Source organism: Embiotoca jacksoni, unplaced genomic scaffold (genome assembly GCF_022577435.1).
Source record: "Embiotoca jacksoni isolate LCO1_2020_lvr unplaced genomic scaffold, fEmbJac1.0.p SCAF_43, whole genome shotgun sequence".
NCBI classification, from domain to species: domain Eukaryota; kingdom Metazoa; phylum Chordata; class Actinopteri; family Embiotocidae; genus Embiotoca; species Embiotoca jacksoni.
The window spans coordinates 3,078,858-3,095,403 of NW_027185396.1; the positions used below are offsets into that span (position 1 = coordinate 3,078,858).

At 52.7% G+C, this 16,546-nt stretch overlaps 2 protein-coding genes across 4 annotated transcripts in view; both read left to right on the forward strand.

Moving 5' to 3' along the window:
* Positions 1-304, forward strand: part of ndufb11 (NADH:ubiquinone oxidoreductase subunit B11) — a 4,407-nt gene extending 4,103 nt beyond the window's left edge. The window contains exon 3 of the mRNA XM_069169107.1: positions 95-304. Within this exon, the coding sequence (XP_069025208.1) occupies positions 95-224 (130 nt within the window). The 3' untranslated portion in view covers positions 225-304. The remainder of the gene's footprint in view (positions 1-94) is intronic.
* A 102-nt stretch (positions 305-406) lies between these two features.
* The window catches only part of rtel1 (regulator of telomere elongation helicase 1), a 32,101-nt gene continuing 15,961 nt past the window's right edge, over positions 407-16,546 (forward strand). For 2 of the 3 annotated variants that reach the window (XR_011179226.1, XM_069169105.1), the window contains exons 1-9: positions 407-1,638; positions 2,022-2,220; positions 2,501-2,594; positions 2,743-2,824; positions 4,798-4,858; positions 4,984-5,059; positions 8,164-8,248; positions 10,425-10,490; positions 11,209-11,359. Coding sequence is in view for 2 of the 3 variants with exons in the window: in XM_069169105.1 (XP_069025206.1) it covers positions 1,537-1,638; positions 2,022-2,220; positions 2,501-2,594; positions 2,743-2,824; positions 4,798-4,858; positions 4,984-5,059; positions 8,164-8,248; positions 10,425-10,490; positions 11,209-11,359 (916 nt within the window). In the remaining variant the exon portion in view is untranslated. The remainder of the gene's footprint in view (positions 1,639-2,021; positions 2,221-2,500; positions 2,595-2,742; positions 2,825-4,797; positions 4,859-4,983; positions 5,060-8,163; positions 8,249-10,424; positions 10,491-11,208; positions 11,360-16,546) is intronic. The other variant, XM_069169104.1, reaches the window with a different exon arrangement.

The window sequence follows — 16,546 nt, forward strand, 5'->3', positions numbered from 1 at the left end:
TGTGTGTGTTTGTGTGTGTGTGTGTGTGTGTTGTGTGTGTGTGTGTGTGTGTGTTTGTGTGTGTGTGTGTGTTGTGTGTGTGTGTGTGTCCCAGCATGCGTCAGTGGGCCCGGCGGGAGGCTGAGCAGGTGATCCAGCTGAGGGAGAAGGACGGTCTTCCTCTCATATCGGAGAACTACTACGACACGGAGAAGATTGTGCTGCCTTCTGCTGGACAGGAGTAGGAAGGACGCCCACTCACCGGATTCCTGCTTGTTGTATTTCACTGATAGAATAAATGATGTGCTTGTTGAATTGTAAACAACATTTGGACAGTGACTTGTTGTTTCTGGCGCTCCATCCTGTTGTGTGTAGTGTGTGTACAACTGGGAAGTACTACTTCATCCAACAATGCACCTTGACCTTTGACCCGCTACATTTGAAGTAAATAGAAAAAGGATTTCATTTAGAACGAGTACGCTTGCTTTTAATGCCTCTTCTTCTTCGTCGTTGTCTACTTCCTCTTGTGGGCGGAGCTTCAGCGCCACCAACTCTCTGCAGCTCAGTTGAAGTGACGTATCTTCCGCTGCAAAGATTGTGGGTCAGAACATCCAGAGGAGCATGCTGACTTGCAGACTGCAGATGTAGTAGAACATCCTGGTACTTTGTGCATACTACATTTAACATACTAACTATTGGAACATACTAAATCTGTTTCTGGCCTACTATACAGTCTGGTAGTAAAGAGTCTCATGCATCAAGTAAGAGGTGATAAATATAAGACGTAAAACACAGCGACCAGTACATCTTATAGTGAAGGACTTTGAACTGAGCTTCATTAACACACCTGAGCTTTACCTACAGGTTCAAATGTCTGCAGTGAAAAATGGTTCATAGTTTTAGTTTAACAAAGATGTTTTGCAGTGCAGTGTTTCCAAGTGACAGAAACCTGCTTTGTTTGAACTCTTGATAATTTGCTTCCTGAAGTGTATTAATTTAGCAAAAAAAATCACAATGAACAACCTCCAAAGAGGAACGACTGAAGCAGCATCGTATTAAGCAGAATAAAAGAGCAGCAGTGACACAAGATGGACATTAAATACCAACATATATTTATATATTTTAGATATATTTATCTGGTGTCTTTGCACAGTTTAATAATCCATCCATGCCACAATAAAGCACATTCGATGTAATCAGGATGTTAGAAACAGCAAAAGAGACATTTTAAAGTGAAAAGATTTTTACAAACGGACCTAAAGTGATTAATTATAAAACATAATAATTACATAAATACTATTTTTTTTTTTAATTTTCCGTTTACCACTATCATCAGTAAACCCCATTTATTTCTGTTAGAGTAAAGAAAATACTGTTTTTCTGTGAGTACGTGAATGCAGCACGAGCCGGCGTCACAGTGCGCATGAGCAGTGGGGCTGAACTCGGAAAGCTGGCGCGAAGCTGCTTCATGTGTTTTTCTGCGTCAACAAGTTTCTTCTGAAAGTTTTCAGCGTCAACAGTGAACTTCGTTCATGTTACGGAGCGACGCCGGACACGATGCCGTCCCTCAGCCTCAGCGGGGTCACCGTGGACTTCCCGTTCCCGCCGTACGACTGTCAGCGGGACTACATGAGCCGGGTGATAGAGTGTCTCCAGCGGGTGAGTACCGACTCGTGTTCGGGCTCCGTCACCGGACACCGGAAGTCAGTCCGGCCGGTGTCCAGCTGACAAAAGTTCCCGCAACGATGCTGCAGTTTTCACCATCATCACAGTCCTGAACCGAACCTGATCTCAGTCCTGGTCCAGGTTCGGGTCTCAATCTAGGTCTAGATTTAGGTCCTGGTCCAGGTCCTGGTCCTGGTCCAGGTCCTGGTCCAGGTCCTGGTCCAGGTCACTGAACGCAGCAGAAGAGAGAGTTCCTGAAATAGCTGTTTACTTGTTTTTGTTTTTCAATGAAAGAAGAGGTTAGACACGAATCAGTGTAACCGTCCATCTGTCTGTCTCTCCATCTGTCTGTCTCTCCATCTGTCTGCCGGTCCCAGGGTGTGAACGGGGTTCTGGAGAGTCCAACAGGGACCGGTAAGACTCTGTGTCTGCTGTGCGCCACGCTGGCCTGGAGGGACAACTTCAAGGACACCGTCTCCGCTCGCAAGATCTGTGAGCGGCTGGGAGGACAGGAGATGTTCCCCAACACGCCGCTGTCCTCCTGGGGGACGGCGGCCACCGACGGGGACAAGACCGGTACGTTGGTCACTTCAACATCAATACACTCATATTTAAATAAATACAAAATATTTAACTGTCCTTCGTGTCATTTTAAATTTGATAATTTGATTTAATGTCCGTCTTTATTTGAAGCATTGCTTCGACAGGTCACCAGTTTGGTGGACTTCATCATTTCTGCAGTTTATTTAAACTAAAGGTCATTCTGAGGTCAACATATGAAGACGCGTCATCTTGGTGACGTCATGTTTCTGTATTATGACGTAATGTACGGTCTTCTGCTCCTGTCGTCCTCCAGCCTTCTACACCGACGTCCCGAAGATCATCTACGCGTCCAGGACTCACTCTCAGCTCGCACAGGTCGTCCATGAGCTGAAGAACACGTCGTACAGGTGAGACGCGAACCGTCAGCTCCCGGTTCTGGTTCAGGGGCGACCCGCTACCTGTAGTAAACCCCAGGTCATCCCTTCTGTGTGTGTGTGTGTGTGTGTGTGTGTGTGTGTGTGTGTGTGTGTGTGTGTGTGTGTGTGTGTGATCCAGGCCGAAGGTGTGTGTTCTGGGGTCCAGAGAGCAGTTGTGCATCAACCAGGAAGTCATGCGTCAGGAGAACAACCACATCAAGGTGAGCTGGTCAGGATGTTTCTCAGATGTTCTCCACCTCTGAGTCCAGTTCTGTTGACAGATTCCTTCACATGGAAATTGTTGAACTGTTGAGTTTCTCTCTGTATATTATTATCAGCTTTACTTCATGACTTATATTGAAACTACAGACTGGATATAAAACCACAAACTGTTTATTAAAGAGTTCGTAGCTTCAGGTCTGTAAAATGGTTCTGATCCAGAAGTGTCTTCAGCTGCAATACCAGCGAGTGCCACTAGAGGTCGGCTCCAAAAAGCCTCCGGCTCCATAGACTCCCATTCAACTTCTCTCATCAAATCCAAAGTGAATAAAATGTGTCCATCAGTTATGTTAATGACCCCCCCCACCCACCCAACTGTATGGGGAGGGGCTGCTTTGAGTGACAGGTGGGTGCCGCCCCAGGTGGCTCACTACCTGCTAATACCTACCACTACCTACTAATTGGTTATTTTTTTATACGCAGTCTAAGCTGTCTACTTTTTTTTGTTTTTCATCAACATAACGTCATTACAAACTAGATTTACTGCCTCTGAAAATCGGTCTTTGTTGTTTACGTCCATGTCTGTTGTTTACGTCCATGTCTGTTGTTTACGTCCATGTCTGTTGTTTACGTCCATGTTTGTTGTTTACGTCCATGTCTGCTGTTTACGTCCATGTCTGTTGTTTACGTCCATGTCTGTTGTTTACGTCCATGTCTGTTGTTTACGTCCATGTCTGCTGTTTACGTCCATGTCTGCTGTTTACGTCCATGTCTGTTGTTTGCGTCCATGTCTGTTGTTTACGTCCATGTCTGTTGTTTACGTCCATGTTTGTTGTTTACGTCCATGTCTGTTGTTTACGTCCATGTCTGCTGTTTACGTCCATGTCTGTTGTTTACGTCCATGTCTGTTGTTTACGTCCATGTCTGTTGTTTACGTCCATGTCTGCTGTTTGCGTCCATGTCTGTTGTTTGCGTCCATATCTGTTGTTTACGTCCATGTTTGTTGTTTACGTCCATGTCTGTTGTTTACGTCCATGTTTGTTGTTTACGTCCATGTCTGCTGTTTACGTCCATGTCTGTTGTTTACGTCCATGTCTGTTGTTTACGTCCATGTCTGTTGTTTACGTCCATGTCTGTTGTTTACGTCCATGTCTGTTGTTTACGTCCATGTCTGCTGTTTACGTCCATGTCTGTTGTTTACGTCCATGTCTGTTGTTTACGTCCATGTCTGTTGTTTACGTCCATGTCTGCTGTTTACGTCCATGTCTGCTGTTTACGTCCATGTCTGTTGTTTGCGTCCATGTCTGTTGTTTACGTCCATGTCTGTTGTTTACGTCCATGTCTGTTGTTTACGTCCATGTCTGTTGTTTACGTCCATGTCTGTTGTTTACGTCCATGTCTGTTGTTTACGTCCATGTCTGCTGTTTACGTCCATGTCTGTTGTTTGCGTCCATGTCTGTTGTTTACGTCCATGTTTGTTGTTTACGTCCATGTCTGTTGTTTACGTCCATGCCTGTTGTTTACGTCCATGCCTGTTGTTTACGTCCATGTCTGTTGTTTACGTCCATGTCTGTTGTTTACGTCCATGCCTGTTGTTTACGTCCATGTCTGTTGTTTACGTCCATGTCTGTTGTTTACATCCATGTCTGTTGTTTACGTCCATGTCTGTTGTTTACGTCCATGTCTGTCCAGACTCATATTATATATATGTTGTAAAGACTTTGAAGGAATCTTTGTAAGTGGTCAGATGCTTGGTTTGACCTTTATTGACCTTTATAATGGTGTTTTATGAGGAAAACAAATGCCAATGGATTTTTCTGTTGTTGCAATACCTCACGTGACCTCTGGGATAAAATAACAGCTGAGCCGACTGCTGCCATCATACAGGCTCTATCGTTACATCCGTGTTCTGGTTCTGGAGATGAACACCGGTCCGGTCTGGACGGACTTCAGTCTAATTGTGTCTGTTTTTCAGGTCCACATGTGCAGAGCGAAGGTTTCCACCAGGTCATGTGTCTTCTACAATAACGTTGAAGGTAATGATGTCATACAAAGTGTAATCTGGAGAAGATGTTTAATAGACTGCATGCAATTAATGAAAGAGTGACACAGTCTGTTGGTTAAATGTTTGTCCTTCAGATTTGATGTGTTTTTGTTCCAGAGAAGAGCACCGACAGAGAGCTGACTCACTCCATCCTGGATGTGGAGGATTTGGTCAAATTCGGGAACAAACAGAGGTGAGATTCATGTGTTCATAATTAAAATGAGAATCACAATTTTGTTTTTCAGTATAAATGTTTATTGCTTTTATTTACCTGATAAAGAAGATAGATATAAATGATATGGAATATTCTGTTTAATATTTTATTCTGTTTTCATAAGATATTGTAGTAAAATAATAATATTAATAATATAAATATTGAGATGAATTACAGAAATCTTATAAATTTGAGCTCAATCATCTTAATGAAATGCTACCACTGAGTTCAATAAAACACAGATGACTCAAAATGTTTAAAAACTACAGACTTCAGATGATTTATTATCATTGATGAACCTGACAGAGAAGATTACATCATATTTAACCAGCAGACGCCTGTCTGTACGCCTGCCTGTCTGTACGCCTGTCTGTCTGTACGCCTGTCTGTCTGTACGCCTGTCTGTACGTCTGTCTGTCTGTCTGTACGCCTGTCTGTCTGTACGCCTGTCTGTACGCCTGCCTGTCTGTACGCCTGTCTGTACGCCTGCCTGTCTGTACGCCTGTCTGTACGCCTGTCTGTCTGTACGCCTGTCTGTACGCCTGTCTGTCTGTACGCCTGTCTGTACGTCTGTCTGTCTGTACGCCTGTCTGTACGCCTGTCTGTCTGTACGCCTGTCTGTACGCCTGTCTGTCTGTACGCCTGTCTGTACGTCTGTCTGTCTGTACGTCTGTCTGTCTGTACGCCTGTCTGTCTGTACGCCTGTCTGTCTGTACGCCTGTCTGTCTGTACGCCTGTCTGTACGCCTGCCTGTACGCCTGTCTGTCTGTACGCCTGTTTGTACGCCTGCCTGTCTGTACGCCTGTCTGTCTGTACGCCTGTCTGTACGCCTGTCTGTCTGTACGCCTGTCTGTACGCCTGTCTGTCTGTACGCCTGTCTGTACGCCTGCCTGTACGCCTGTCTGTCTGTACGCCTGTCTGTACGCCTGTCTGTCTGTACGCCTGTCTGTACGTCTGTCTGTCTGTACGCCTGTCTGTCTGTACGCCTGTCTGTACGCCTGCCTGTACGCCTGTCTGTCTGTACGCCTGTCTGTCTGTACGCCTGCCTGTCTGTACGCCTGTCTGTACGCCTGCCTGTCTGTACGCCTGTCTGTACGCCTGTCTGTACGCATGTCTGTCTGTACGCCTGTCTGTCTGTACGCCTGTCTGTACGCCTGCCTGTACGCCTGTCTGTCTGTACGCCTGTCTGTACGCCTGTCTGTCTGTACGCCTGTCTGTCTGTACGCCTGCCTGTACGCCTGTCTGTCTGTACGCCTGTCTGTACGCCTGCCTGTCTGTACGCCTGTCTGTCTGTACGCCTGTCTGTACGCCTGCCTGTCTGTACGCCTGTCTGTACGCCTGCCTGTACGCCTGTCTGTCTGTACGCCTGTCTGTACGCCTGTCTGTACGCCTGTCTGTACGCCTGTCTGTCTGTACGCCTGTCTGTACGCCTGCCTGTACGCCTGTCTGTCTGTACGTCTGTCTGTCTGTACGCCTGTCTGTCTGTACGCCTGTCTGTACGCCTGTCTGTCTGTACGCCTGTCTGTACGCCTGTCTGTCTGTACGCCTGTCTGTACGTCTGTCTGTCTGTACGTCTGTCTGTCTGTACGCCTGTCTGTACGCCTGCCTGTCTGTACGCCTGTCTGTACGCCTGTCTGTCTGTACGCCTGTCTGTACGCCTGCCTGTACGCCTGTCTGTCTGTACGCCTGTTTGTACGCCTGCCTGTCTGTACGCCTGTCTGTCTGTACGCCTGTCTGTACGCCTGCCTGTACGCCTGTCTGTCTGTACGCCTGTCTGTACGCCTGTCTGTCTGTACGCCTGTCTGTACGTCTGTCTGTCTGTACGCCTGTCTGTCTGTACGCCTGCCTGTACGCCTGTCTGTCTGTACGCCTGTCTGTCTGTACGCCTGCCTGTCTGTACGCCTGTCTGTACGTCTGCCTGTCTGTACGCCTGTCTGTACGCATGTCTGTACGCATGTCTGTCTGTACGCCTGTCTGTCTGTACGCCTGTCTGTACGCCTGCCTGTACGCCTGTCTGTCTGTACGCCTGTCTGTACGCCTGCCTGTCTGTACGCCTGTCTGTACGTCTGCCTGTCTGTACGCCTGTCTGTACGCCTGTCTGTACGCATGTCTGTCTGTACGCCTGTCTGTCTGTACGCCTGTCTGTACGCCTGCCTGTACGCCTGTCTGTCTATACGCCTGTCTGTACGCCTGTCTGTCTGTACGCCTGTCTGTACGCCTGCCTGTACGCCTGCCTGTCTGTACGCCTGTCTGTACGCCTGCCTGTACGCCTGCCTGCCTGTACGCCTGCCTGCCTGTACGCCTGCCTGTTCGCCTGCCTGTACGCCTGCCTGTCTGTACGCCTGCCTGTACGCCTGCCTGTCTGTACGCCTGCCTGTACGCCTGCCTGTCTGTACGCCTGCCTGTCTGTACGCCTGCCTGTTCGCCTGCCTGTCTGTACGCCTGCCTGTCTGTACGCCTGTCTGTACGCCTGTCTGTACGCCTGCCTGTCTGTACGCCTGTCTGTACGCCTGCCTGTCTGTACGCCTGTCTGTACGCCTGTCTGTACGCCTGTCTGTACGCCTGCCTGTACGCCTGTCTGTACGCCTGCCTGTCTGTACGCCTGTCTGTACGCCTGTCTGTACGCCTGCCTGTCTGTACGCCTGTCTGTACGCCTGTCTGTCTGTACGCCTGCCTGTCTGTACGCCTGTCTGTACGCCTGTCTGTACGCCTGCCTGTCTGTACGCCTGTCTGTACGCCTGTCTGTACGCCTGCCTGTCTGTACGCCTGCCTGTACGCCTGTCTGTACGCCTGTCTGTACGCCTGTCACCTGTAAAAATGATTTTGCAGAGAGGCAGGAATCAAATTGTGTTTTTATTATTATTAATTGTGCGGCTCTAGTTTACGTATTTGCAAACTTGTCTCCTTTTGTCGACAACAATCTCAAACACCAAACCAACCACCTGAACACCGCTGAATGTATTGTGATGGGTAGATAACTGCTGTGCTACATGTCCTACCTGAGTTTACCTTTAGGGGCAGTAAAAAGTACTTTTTGTCTGCAGTATCTTTATTTAAATTGCTGTTTAACCATTTCTCTGCAGGGTCTGTCCGTACTACCTCTCCCGCTCCCTGAAACAACAAGCAGATGTCATCTTCATGCCTTACAACTACCTGCTGGATCCAAAGGTGAGCTGACTCACAGGTGTGACGCTGTGAATGAGGAGGCGGAGCTTATGTCCTTCTGAGTCTGACATACTTTCAAGGAGCTAAAAGTTCTGACTTAACTTGTAGAATCAGTTATATTCTGTTGGAAAGACCTCGGCCGCCCACTCAAGTTTTAGTTTCCATGTATATCCCTAAGAAGACGACTCCATCTGGCCTCAATGACTACCGACCGGTTCCCCTCACATCTCATATGGTGAAGGTGCTGGAGAGGCTGGTCTTGGCCCACCTCAGGCCGCTGGTGAAATCTTCTCTGGACCCTCTGCAATTTGTGTACCAGCCTCATGTTGGAGTGGACGACGCCATCATCTACCTGCTGCAACGAGCTCAGTCTCACCTGGATGGAACCGGTGACTCTGTGAGAATCACTTTCTTTGATTTCTCCAGTGCATTCAACACCATCCAACCACTGCTGCTGAGTGAGAAGCTGCGGGTGGTGGGGGTGGAGAGGGGGTGGACGCGTCCACCGTCTCCTGGATCACTGACTACCTGACAGGCAGACCACAGTTTGTCCGTCTGGGCAGTGTGCTGTCTGATACGGTGGTCAGTGGTACTGGAGCTCCTCAGGGAAATGTTCTGTCTCCTTCCTGTTCACCTTCTACACCACTGACTTCCAGAACAACTCAGAGTCAAGACATCTGCAGAAGTTCTCTGATGACTCTGCAGTGGACGGTGTATAAGGGATGGACGGGAGGAGGAGTCAGTGGACGGTGTATAAGGGATGGACGGGAGGAGGAGTACAGGGCAGTAGTGGAGGACTTTGTGGAGTGGGCGGGAAGGAATCACCTCCTCCTGAACGTGGCCAAGACCAGAGAGATGGTGGTCGACTTCAGAAGGAAGACGACGGCTCCACAACCGCTGAGAGTTCTGGGAGAGGAGGTGGACATGGTGGAGGAGTACAAGTACCTGGTGTAGGAGTACAAGTACCTGGTGTGTCCATCGACAACAGACTGAACTAGAAGACCAACATCAACGCTGTCTACAAGAAGGGGATGAGTCAACTCTTTTTCTTGAGGAAACTTCGATCCTTCAATGTGTGCAGCAAGATGTTGGAGATGTTCTACCATCTGTTGTGGCCAGTGAACTGTACTTCACTGGGGTCTGCTGGGGGAGCAGCATTGGAGCCGGTGACACCAACAAACTTAACAAGCTGGTTAAGAAGGCCGGCTCCATCATCGGCTACAAACTGGACAACCTGGAAAAGGTGGTGGAGAGGAGGACGCTGAACAAACTGTTATCTATATTGGATAATCCTGACCACCCTCTCCACCACCTGCTGCAGGGACAGAGGAGGACGTTCTCCAAAAGATTCCTCCAGCTCCGCTGTCACAAGGACAGATACAGGAGATCATTCCCGATACAGGAGATCATTCCTGATACAGGAGATCATTCCTGATACAGGAGATCATTCCAGATACAGGAGATCATTCCTGATACAGGAGATCATTCCAGATACAGGAGATCATTCCCGATGCAGGAGATCATTCCCGATACAGGAGATCATTCCCGATGCAGGAGATCATTCCCGATACAGGAGATCATTCCCGATACAGGAGATCATTCCCGATACAGGAGATCATTCCAGATACAGGAGATCATTCCTGATACAGGAGATCATTCCTGTCCACTACAATAAGACTGTACAATAACTCACCTCTGGCAAAATCCATCACATAACAATAACACTTGACTGTGTTTCTTGGTTGTTTGTATATAATATATATAGATATATACTGTACTGTATGTACTGTGCATTTTATATTTTATATTTTTTACTGCTATTTTATTGCTTTTCTATTATTCTATTATTATCTTATTGCTTCTGTATGCTGCTGTAGCGAAAAAAATTTCCCCTCTGGGATTAATAAAGTAAATACCTAACCTCACCTAAATCTGTCTAAACTTGTATAGATACTGAACTCACAGTGACCTTGACTTTGACCTCCAACATCGAAACAGTTCATTGCTGAGCCAAAGTGAACATTTGTGACAAATGTGAAGGAATTCCCTCCAGGCGTTCCTGAGATGTTGTGTACATGTGAATGTTCATGAACATAGACTCTAGTATGATGATCATCCTTCTCATTAAACATAATTAAACATGGATTCTGCTCCTCTGATCTCTGTCTTCGCTCCACAGAGCCGCCGGGCGCACAACATCGAGCTGAGCGGAGCGGTGGTCATCTTCGACGAAGCGCACAACGTGGTGAGATGTTCACTCTGTAGATATTCATCTGTGTTGAGTTGTCTGGTGACAGTTGATCGGCCGGACCGCGACAGTGAGGTCAGACCCACAAACATAAACACCCCTTAGTGAGTGATGATGTCATCATGAGTCAGCTGGCTGAATGAATGCTGGACGCTGCACCTGTGAGTCAGAGTATCACCTGAGAGGAGCTGCATGTGAAGCAGACTCAGACCCAGTCTGTGTCCTGTCTCACTGAGAACATCTTTATGTTATTATTAAATCAAATGTTTTCATACATTTTTTTTATTAAATACAAATTTTTGTTTGGAACAGAACTGAAACATTATCTTGTAAAACATGTTTACATGATGTTCACATTTTAACGAGAGAAAGAATAAAGTAAAATAAAAGTAATCACTGTGTAAATAATACATATATAAAAAAACAAAAATTAGAAAATATGAACGTTGAGCAGAGGAGCAGCTAAAAGAAACCATTGTGGATTATGTAAAATCTAAATGAGGATGCAGAATCAATCCAAGACTTCCAACAGCTTTTTACCTTTTCTTTCAAAAGTTAGTTTCTGCATCACATAAATCTGGTGGATCACATTAATCCTCAACGGTGGGAGTTTCTGTTCTCATCCATTTTCTTACTTGTAATTATCAACATATTAAACATATATCTGTGTTCAGGACTCTGGACAGCGTCTTAATAGCGTTTTATAATTGTGCAGGAGAAGACGTGTGAAGAGTCCACGTCGTTCGACCTGACTCCGTACGACGTGGCGTCGGCCATCAGCGCCGTCGACCGGCTGCTGTCGGAGCAGGCGAAGGAGACGGGACACGGAAACGCTGACGACTTTAACGTAGACTCACTGAGCTCCGGTCAGGACGTTTATCTCACTACAACACTGAGGTCACACACATGTCACGCACACCCGGATGTCACGCACACGTCACGCACACCCGGATGTTACGCACACGTCACGCACACATCACGCACACCCGGACGTCACGCACACATCACGCACACCCGGACGTCACGCACACATCACGTACCCCCGGACGTCACGCACACATCACGCACACCCGGACGTCACGCACACGTCACGCACCCCCGGACGTCACGCACACGTCATGCACACCCGGACGTCACGCACACATCACGCACACCCGGACGTCACGCACACATCACGTACCCCCGGACGTCACGCACACATCACGCACACCCGGATGTCACGCACACGTCACGCACACATCACGCACACCCGGACGTCACGCACACGTCACGCACACCCGGATGTCACGCACACGTCACGCACACATCACGCACACCCGGACGTCACGCACACATCACGCACACCCGGACGTCACGCACACATCACGTACCCCCGGACGTCACGCACACATCACGCACACCCGGACGTCACGCACACGTCACGCACCCCCAGACGTCACGCACACATCACGCACACCCGGACGTCACGCACACATCACGTACCCCCGGACGTCACGCACACCCGGACGTCACGCACATGTCACGCACACCCGGATGTCACGCACACGTCACGCACATCCGGACGTCACGCACACGTCACGCACACCCGGACGTCACGCACACGTCACGCACACCCGGACGTCACGCACACGTCACGCACACCCGGACGTCACGCACACCCGGACGTCACGCACACATCACGCACACCCGGACGTCACGCACACATCACGCACCCCCGGACGTCACGCACACGTCACGCACACCCGGACGTCACACACACATCACGCACACCCGGACGTCACGCACACGTCACGCACACCCGGACGTCACGCACACGTCACGCACACATCACGCACACCCGGACGTCACGCACACGTCACGCACACATCACGCACACCCGGACGTCACGCACACGTCACGCACACCCGGACGTCACGCACACGTCACGCACACATCACGCACACCCGGACGTCACGCACACGTCACGCACACATCACGCACACCCGGACGTCACGCACACGTCACGCACCCCCGGACGTCACGCACACGTCATGCACACATCACGCACACCCGGACGTCACACACACGTCACGCACACCCGGACGTCACGCACACGTCACGCACACATCACGCACACCCGGACGTCACGCACACATCACGCACACCCGGATGTCACGCACACATCACGCACCCCCGGATGTCACGCACACGTCACGCACACATCACGCACATCCGGACGTCACGCACATGTCACGCACACCCGGATGTCACGCACACGTCACGCACATCCGGACGTCACGCACACGTCACGCACCCCCGGACGTCACGCACACGTCACGCACACCCGGACGTCACGCACACATCACGCACACCCGGACGTCACGCACACATCACGTACCCCCGGACGTCACGCACACCCGGACGTCACGCACATGTCACGCACACCCGGATGTCACGCACACGTCACGCACATCCGGACGTCACGCACACGTCACGCACACCCGGACGTCACGCACATGTCACGCACACCCGGATGTCACGCACACGTCACGCACACCCGGACGTCACGCACACCCGGACGTCACGCACACATCACGCACCCCCGGACGTCACACACACATCACGCACACCCGGACGTCACGCACACGTCACGCACACATCACGCACACCCGGACGTCACGCACACGTCACGCACACATCACGCACACCCGGACGTCACGCACACGTCACGCACACCCGGACGTCACGCACACGTCACGCACACATCACGCACCCCCGGACGTCACGCACACGTCATGCACACATCACGCACACCCGGACGTCACGCACACGTCACGCACACCCGGACGTCACGCACACGTCACGCACACATCACGCACACCCGGACGTCACGCACACATCACGCACACCCGGATGTCACGCACACATCACGCACCCCCGGATGTCACGCACACGTCACGCACACATCACGCACATCCGGACGTCACGCACATGTCACGCACACCCGGATGTCACGCACACGTCACGCACATCCGGACGTCACGCACACGTCACGCACCCCCGGACGTCACGCACACGTCACGCACACATCACGCACCCCCGGACGTCACGCACACGTCATGCACCCCCGGACGTCACGCACACATCACGCACACCCGGATGTCACGCACATCCGGACGTCACGCACACGTCACGCACACCCGGATGTCACGCACACCCGGACGTCACGCACACGTCACGCACACCCGGATGTCACGCACACCCGGACGTCACGCACACGTCACGCACACCCGGATGTCACGCACACCCGGACGTCACGCACACGTCACGCACACCCGGACGTCACGCACATGTCACGCACACCCGGATGTCACGCACACGTCACGCACATCCGGAAGTCACGCACACGTCACGCACACCCGGATGTCACGCACACCCGGACGTCACGCACACGTCACGCACACCCGGACGTCACGCACATGTCACGCACACCCGGATGTCACTCACACGTCACGCACATCCGGACGTCACGCACACGTCACGCACACCGGGACGTCACGCACACATCACGCACACCCGGACGTCACGCACACGTCACGCACACCCGGACGTCACGCACATGTCACGCACACCCGGATGTCACGCACACGTCACGCACACCCGGATGTCACGCACACGTCACGCACCCCCGGACGTCACGCACATGTCACGCACACATCACGCACCCCCGGACGTCACGCACACGTCACGCACCCCCGGACGTCACGCACACGTCACGCACACATCACGCACACCCGGACGTCACGCACACGTCACGCACACCCGGATGTCACGCACACGTCACGCACATCCGGAAGTCACGCACACGTCACGCACACCCGGATGTCACGCACACCCGGACGTCACGCACACGTCACTCACACCCGGACGTCACGCACATGTCACGCACACCCGGATGTCACGCACACGTCACGCACATCCGGAAGTCACGCACACGTCACGCACACCCGGATGTCACGCACACCCGGATGTCACGCACACCCGGACGTCACGCATATGTCACGCACACCCGGATGTCACGCACACGTCACGCACATCCGGATGTCACGCACACGTCACGCACACCCGGACGTCACGCACACATCACGCACACCCGGACGTCACGCACACATCACGCACACCCAGACGTCACGCACACCCGGACGTCACGCACACCCGGACGTCACGCACACGTCACGCACATCCGGATGTCACGCACACGTCACGCACACCCGGACGTCACGCACACATCACGCACACCCGGACGTCACGCACACATCACGCACACCCGGACGTCACGCACACATCACGCACACCCAGACGTCACGCACACCCGGACGTCACGCACACCCGGACGTCACGCACACATCATGCACACCCGGACGTCACGCACACATCACGCACACCCAGACGTCACGCACACCCGGACGTCACGCACACCCGGACGTCACGCACACGTCACGCACATCCGGATGTCACGCACACGTCACGCACACCCGGACGTCACGCACACGTCACGCACACCCGGACGTCACGCACACCCGGATGTCACGCACACGTCACGCACATCCGGAAGTCACGCACACGTCACGCACACCCGGATGTCACGCACACCCGGATGTCACGCACACCCGGACGTCACGCACACGTCACGCACACCCGGACGTCACGCACATGTCACGCACACCCGGATGTCACGCACACGTCACGCACATCCGGAAGTCACGCACACGTCACGCACACCCGGATGTCACGCACACCCGGATGTCACGCACACCCGGACGTCACGCACACGTCACGCACACCCGGACGTCACGCACATGTCACGCACACCCGGACGTCACGCACACGTCACGCACATCCGGACGTCACGCACACGTCACGCACACCCGGACGTCACGCACACATCACGCACACCCAGACGTCACGCACACGTCACGCACACCCGGACGTCACGCACACGTCACGCACACCCGGATGTCACGCACATGTCACGCACACCCGGATGTCACGCACACGTCACGCACACCCGGATGTCACGCACACGTCACGCACCCCCGGACGTCACGCACATGTCACGCACACATCACGCACACCCGGACGTCACGCACACATCACGCACCCCCGGACGTCACGCACACGTCACGCACACCCGGACGTCACGCACATGTCACGCACACATCACGCACACCCGGACGTCACGCACACATCACGCACCCCCGGACGTCACGCACACGTCACTCACACATCACGCACACCCGGACGTCACGCACATGTCACGCACACCCGGATGTCACGCACACGTCACGCACATCCGGAAGTCACGCACACGTCACGCACACCCGGATGTCACGCACACGTCACGCACATCCGGACGTCACGCACACATCACGCACCCCCGGACGTCACGCACACGTCACGCACACCCGGATGTCACGCACACGTCACGCACACATCACGCACCCCCGGACGTCACGCACACGTCACGCACACCCGGATGTCACGCACACTTCACTCACACATCACGCACACCCGGATGTCACGCACACATCACGCACCCCCGGACGTCACGCACACGTCACGCACACCCGGATGTCACGCACACGTCACGCACACATCACGCACCCCCGGACGTCACGCACACGTCACGCACACCCGGACGTCACGCACACGTCACTCACACATCACGCACACCCGGACGTCATGCACACGTCACGCACACCCGGACGTCATGCACATGTCACGCACACCCGGATGTCACGCACACGTCACGCACATCCGGAAGTCACGCACACGTCACGCACACCCGGATGTCACGCACACCCGGACGTCACGCACACCCGGACGTCACGCACACGTCACGCACATCCGGATGTCACGCACACGTCACGCACACCCGGACGTCACGCACACGTCACGCACACCCGGACGTCACGCACACCCGGATGTCACGCACACGTCACGCACATCCGGAAGTCACGCACACGTCACGCACACCCGGATGTCACGCACACCCGGATGTCACGCACACCCGG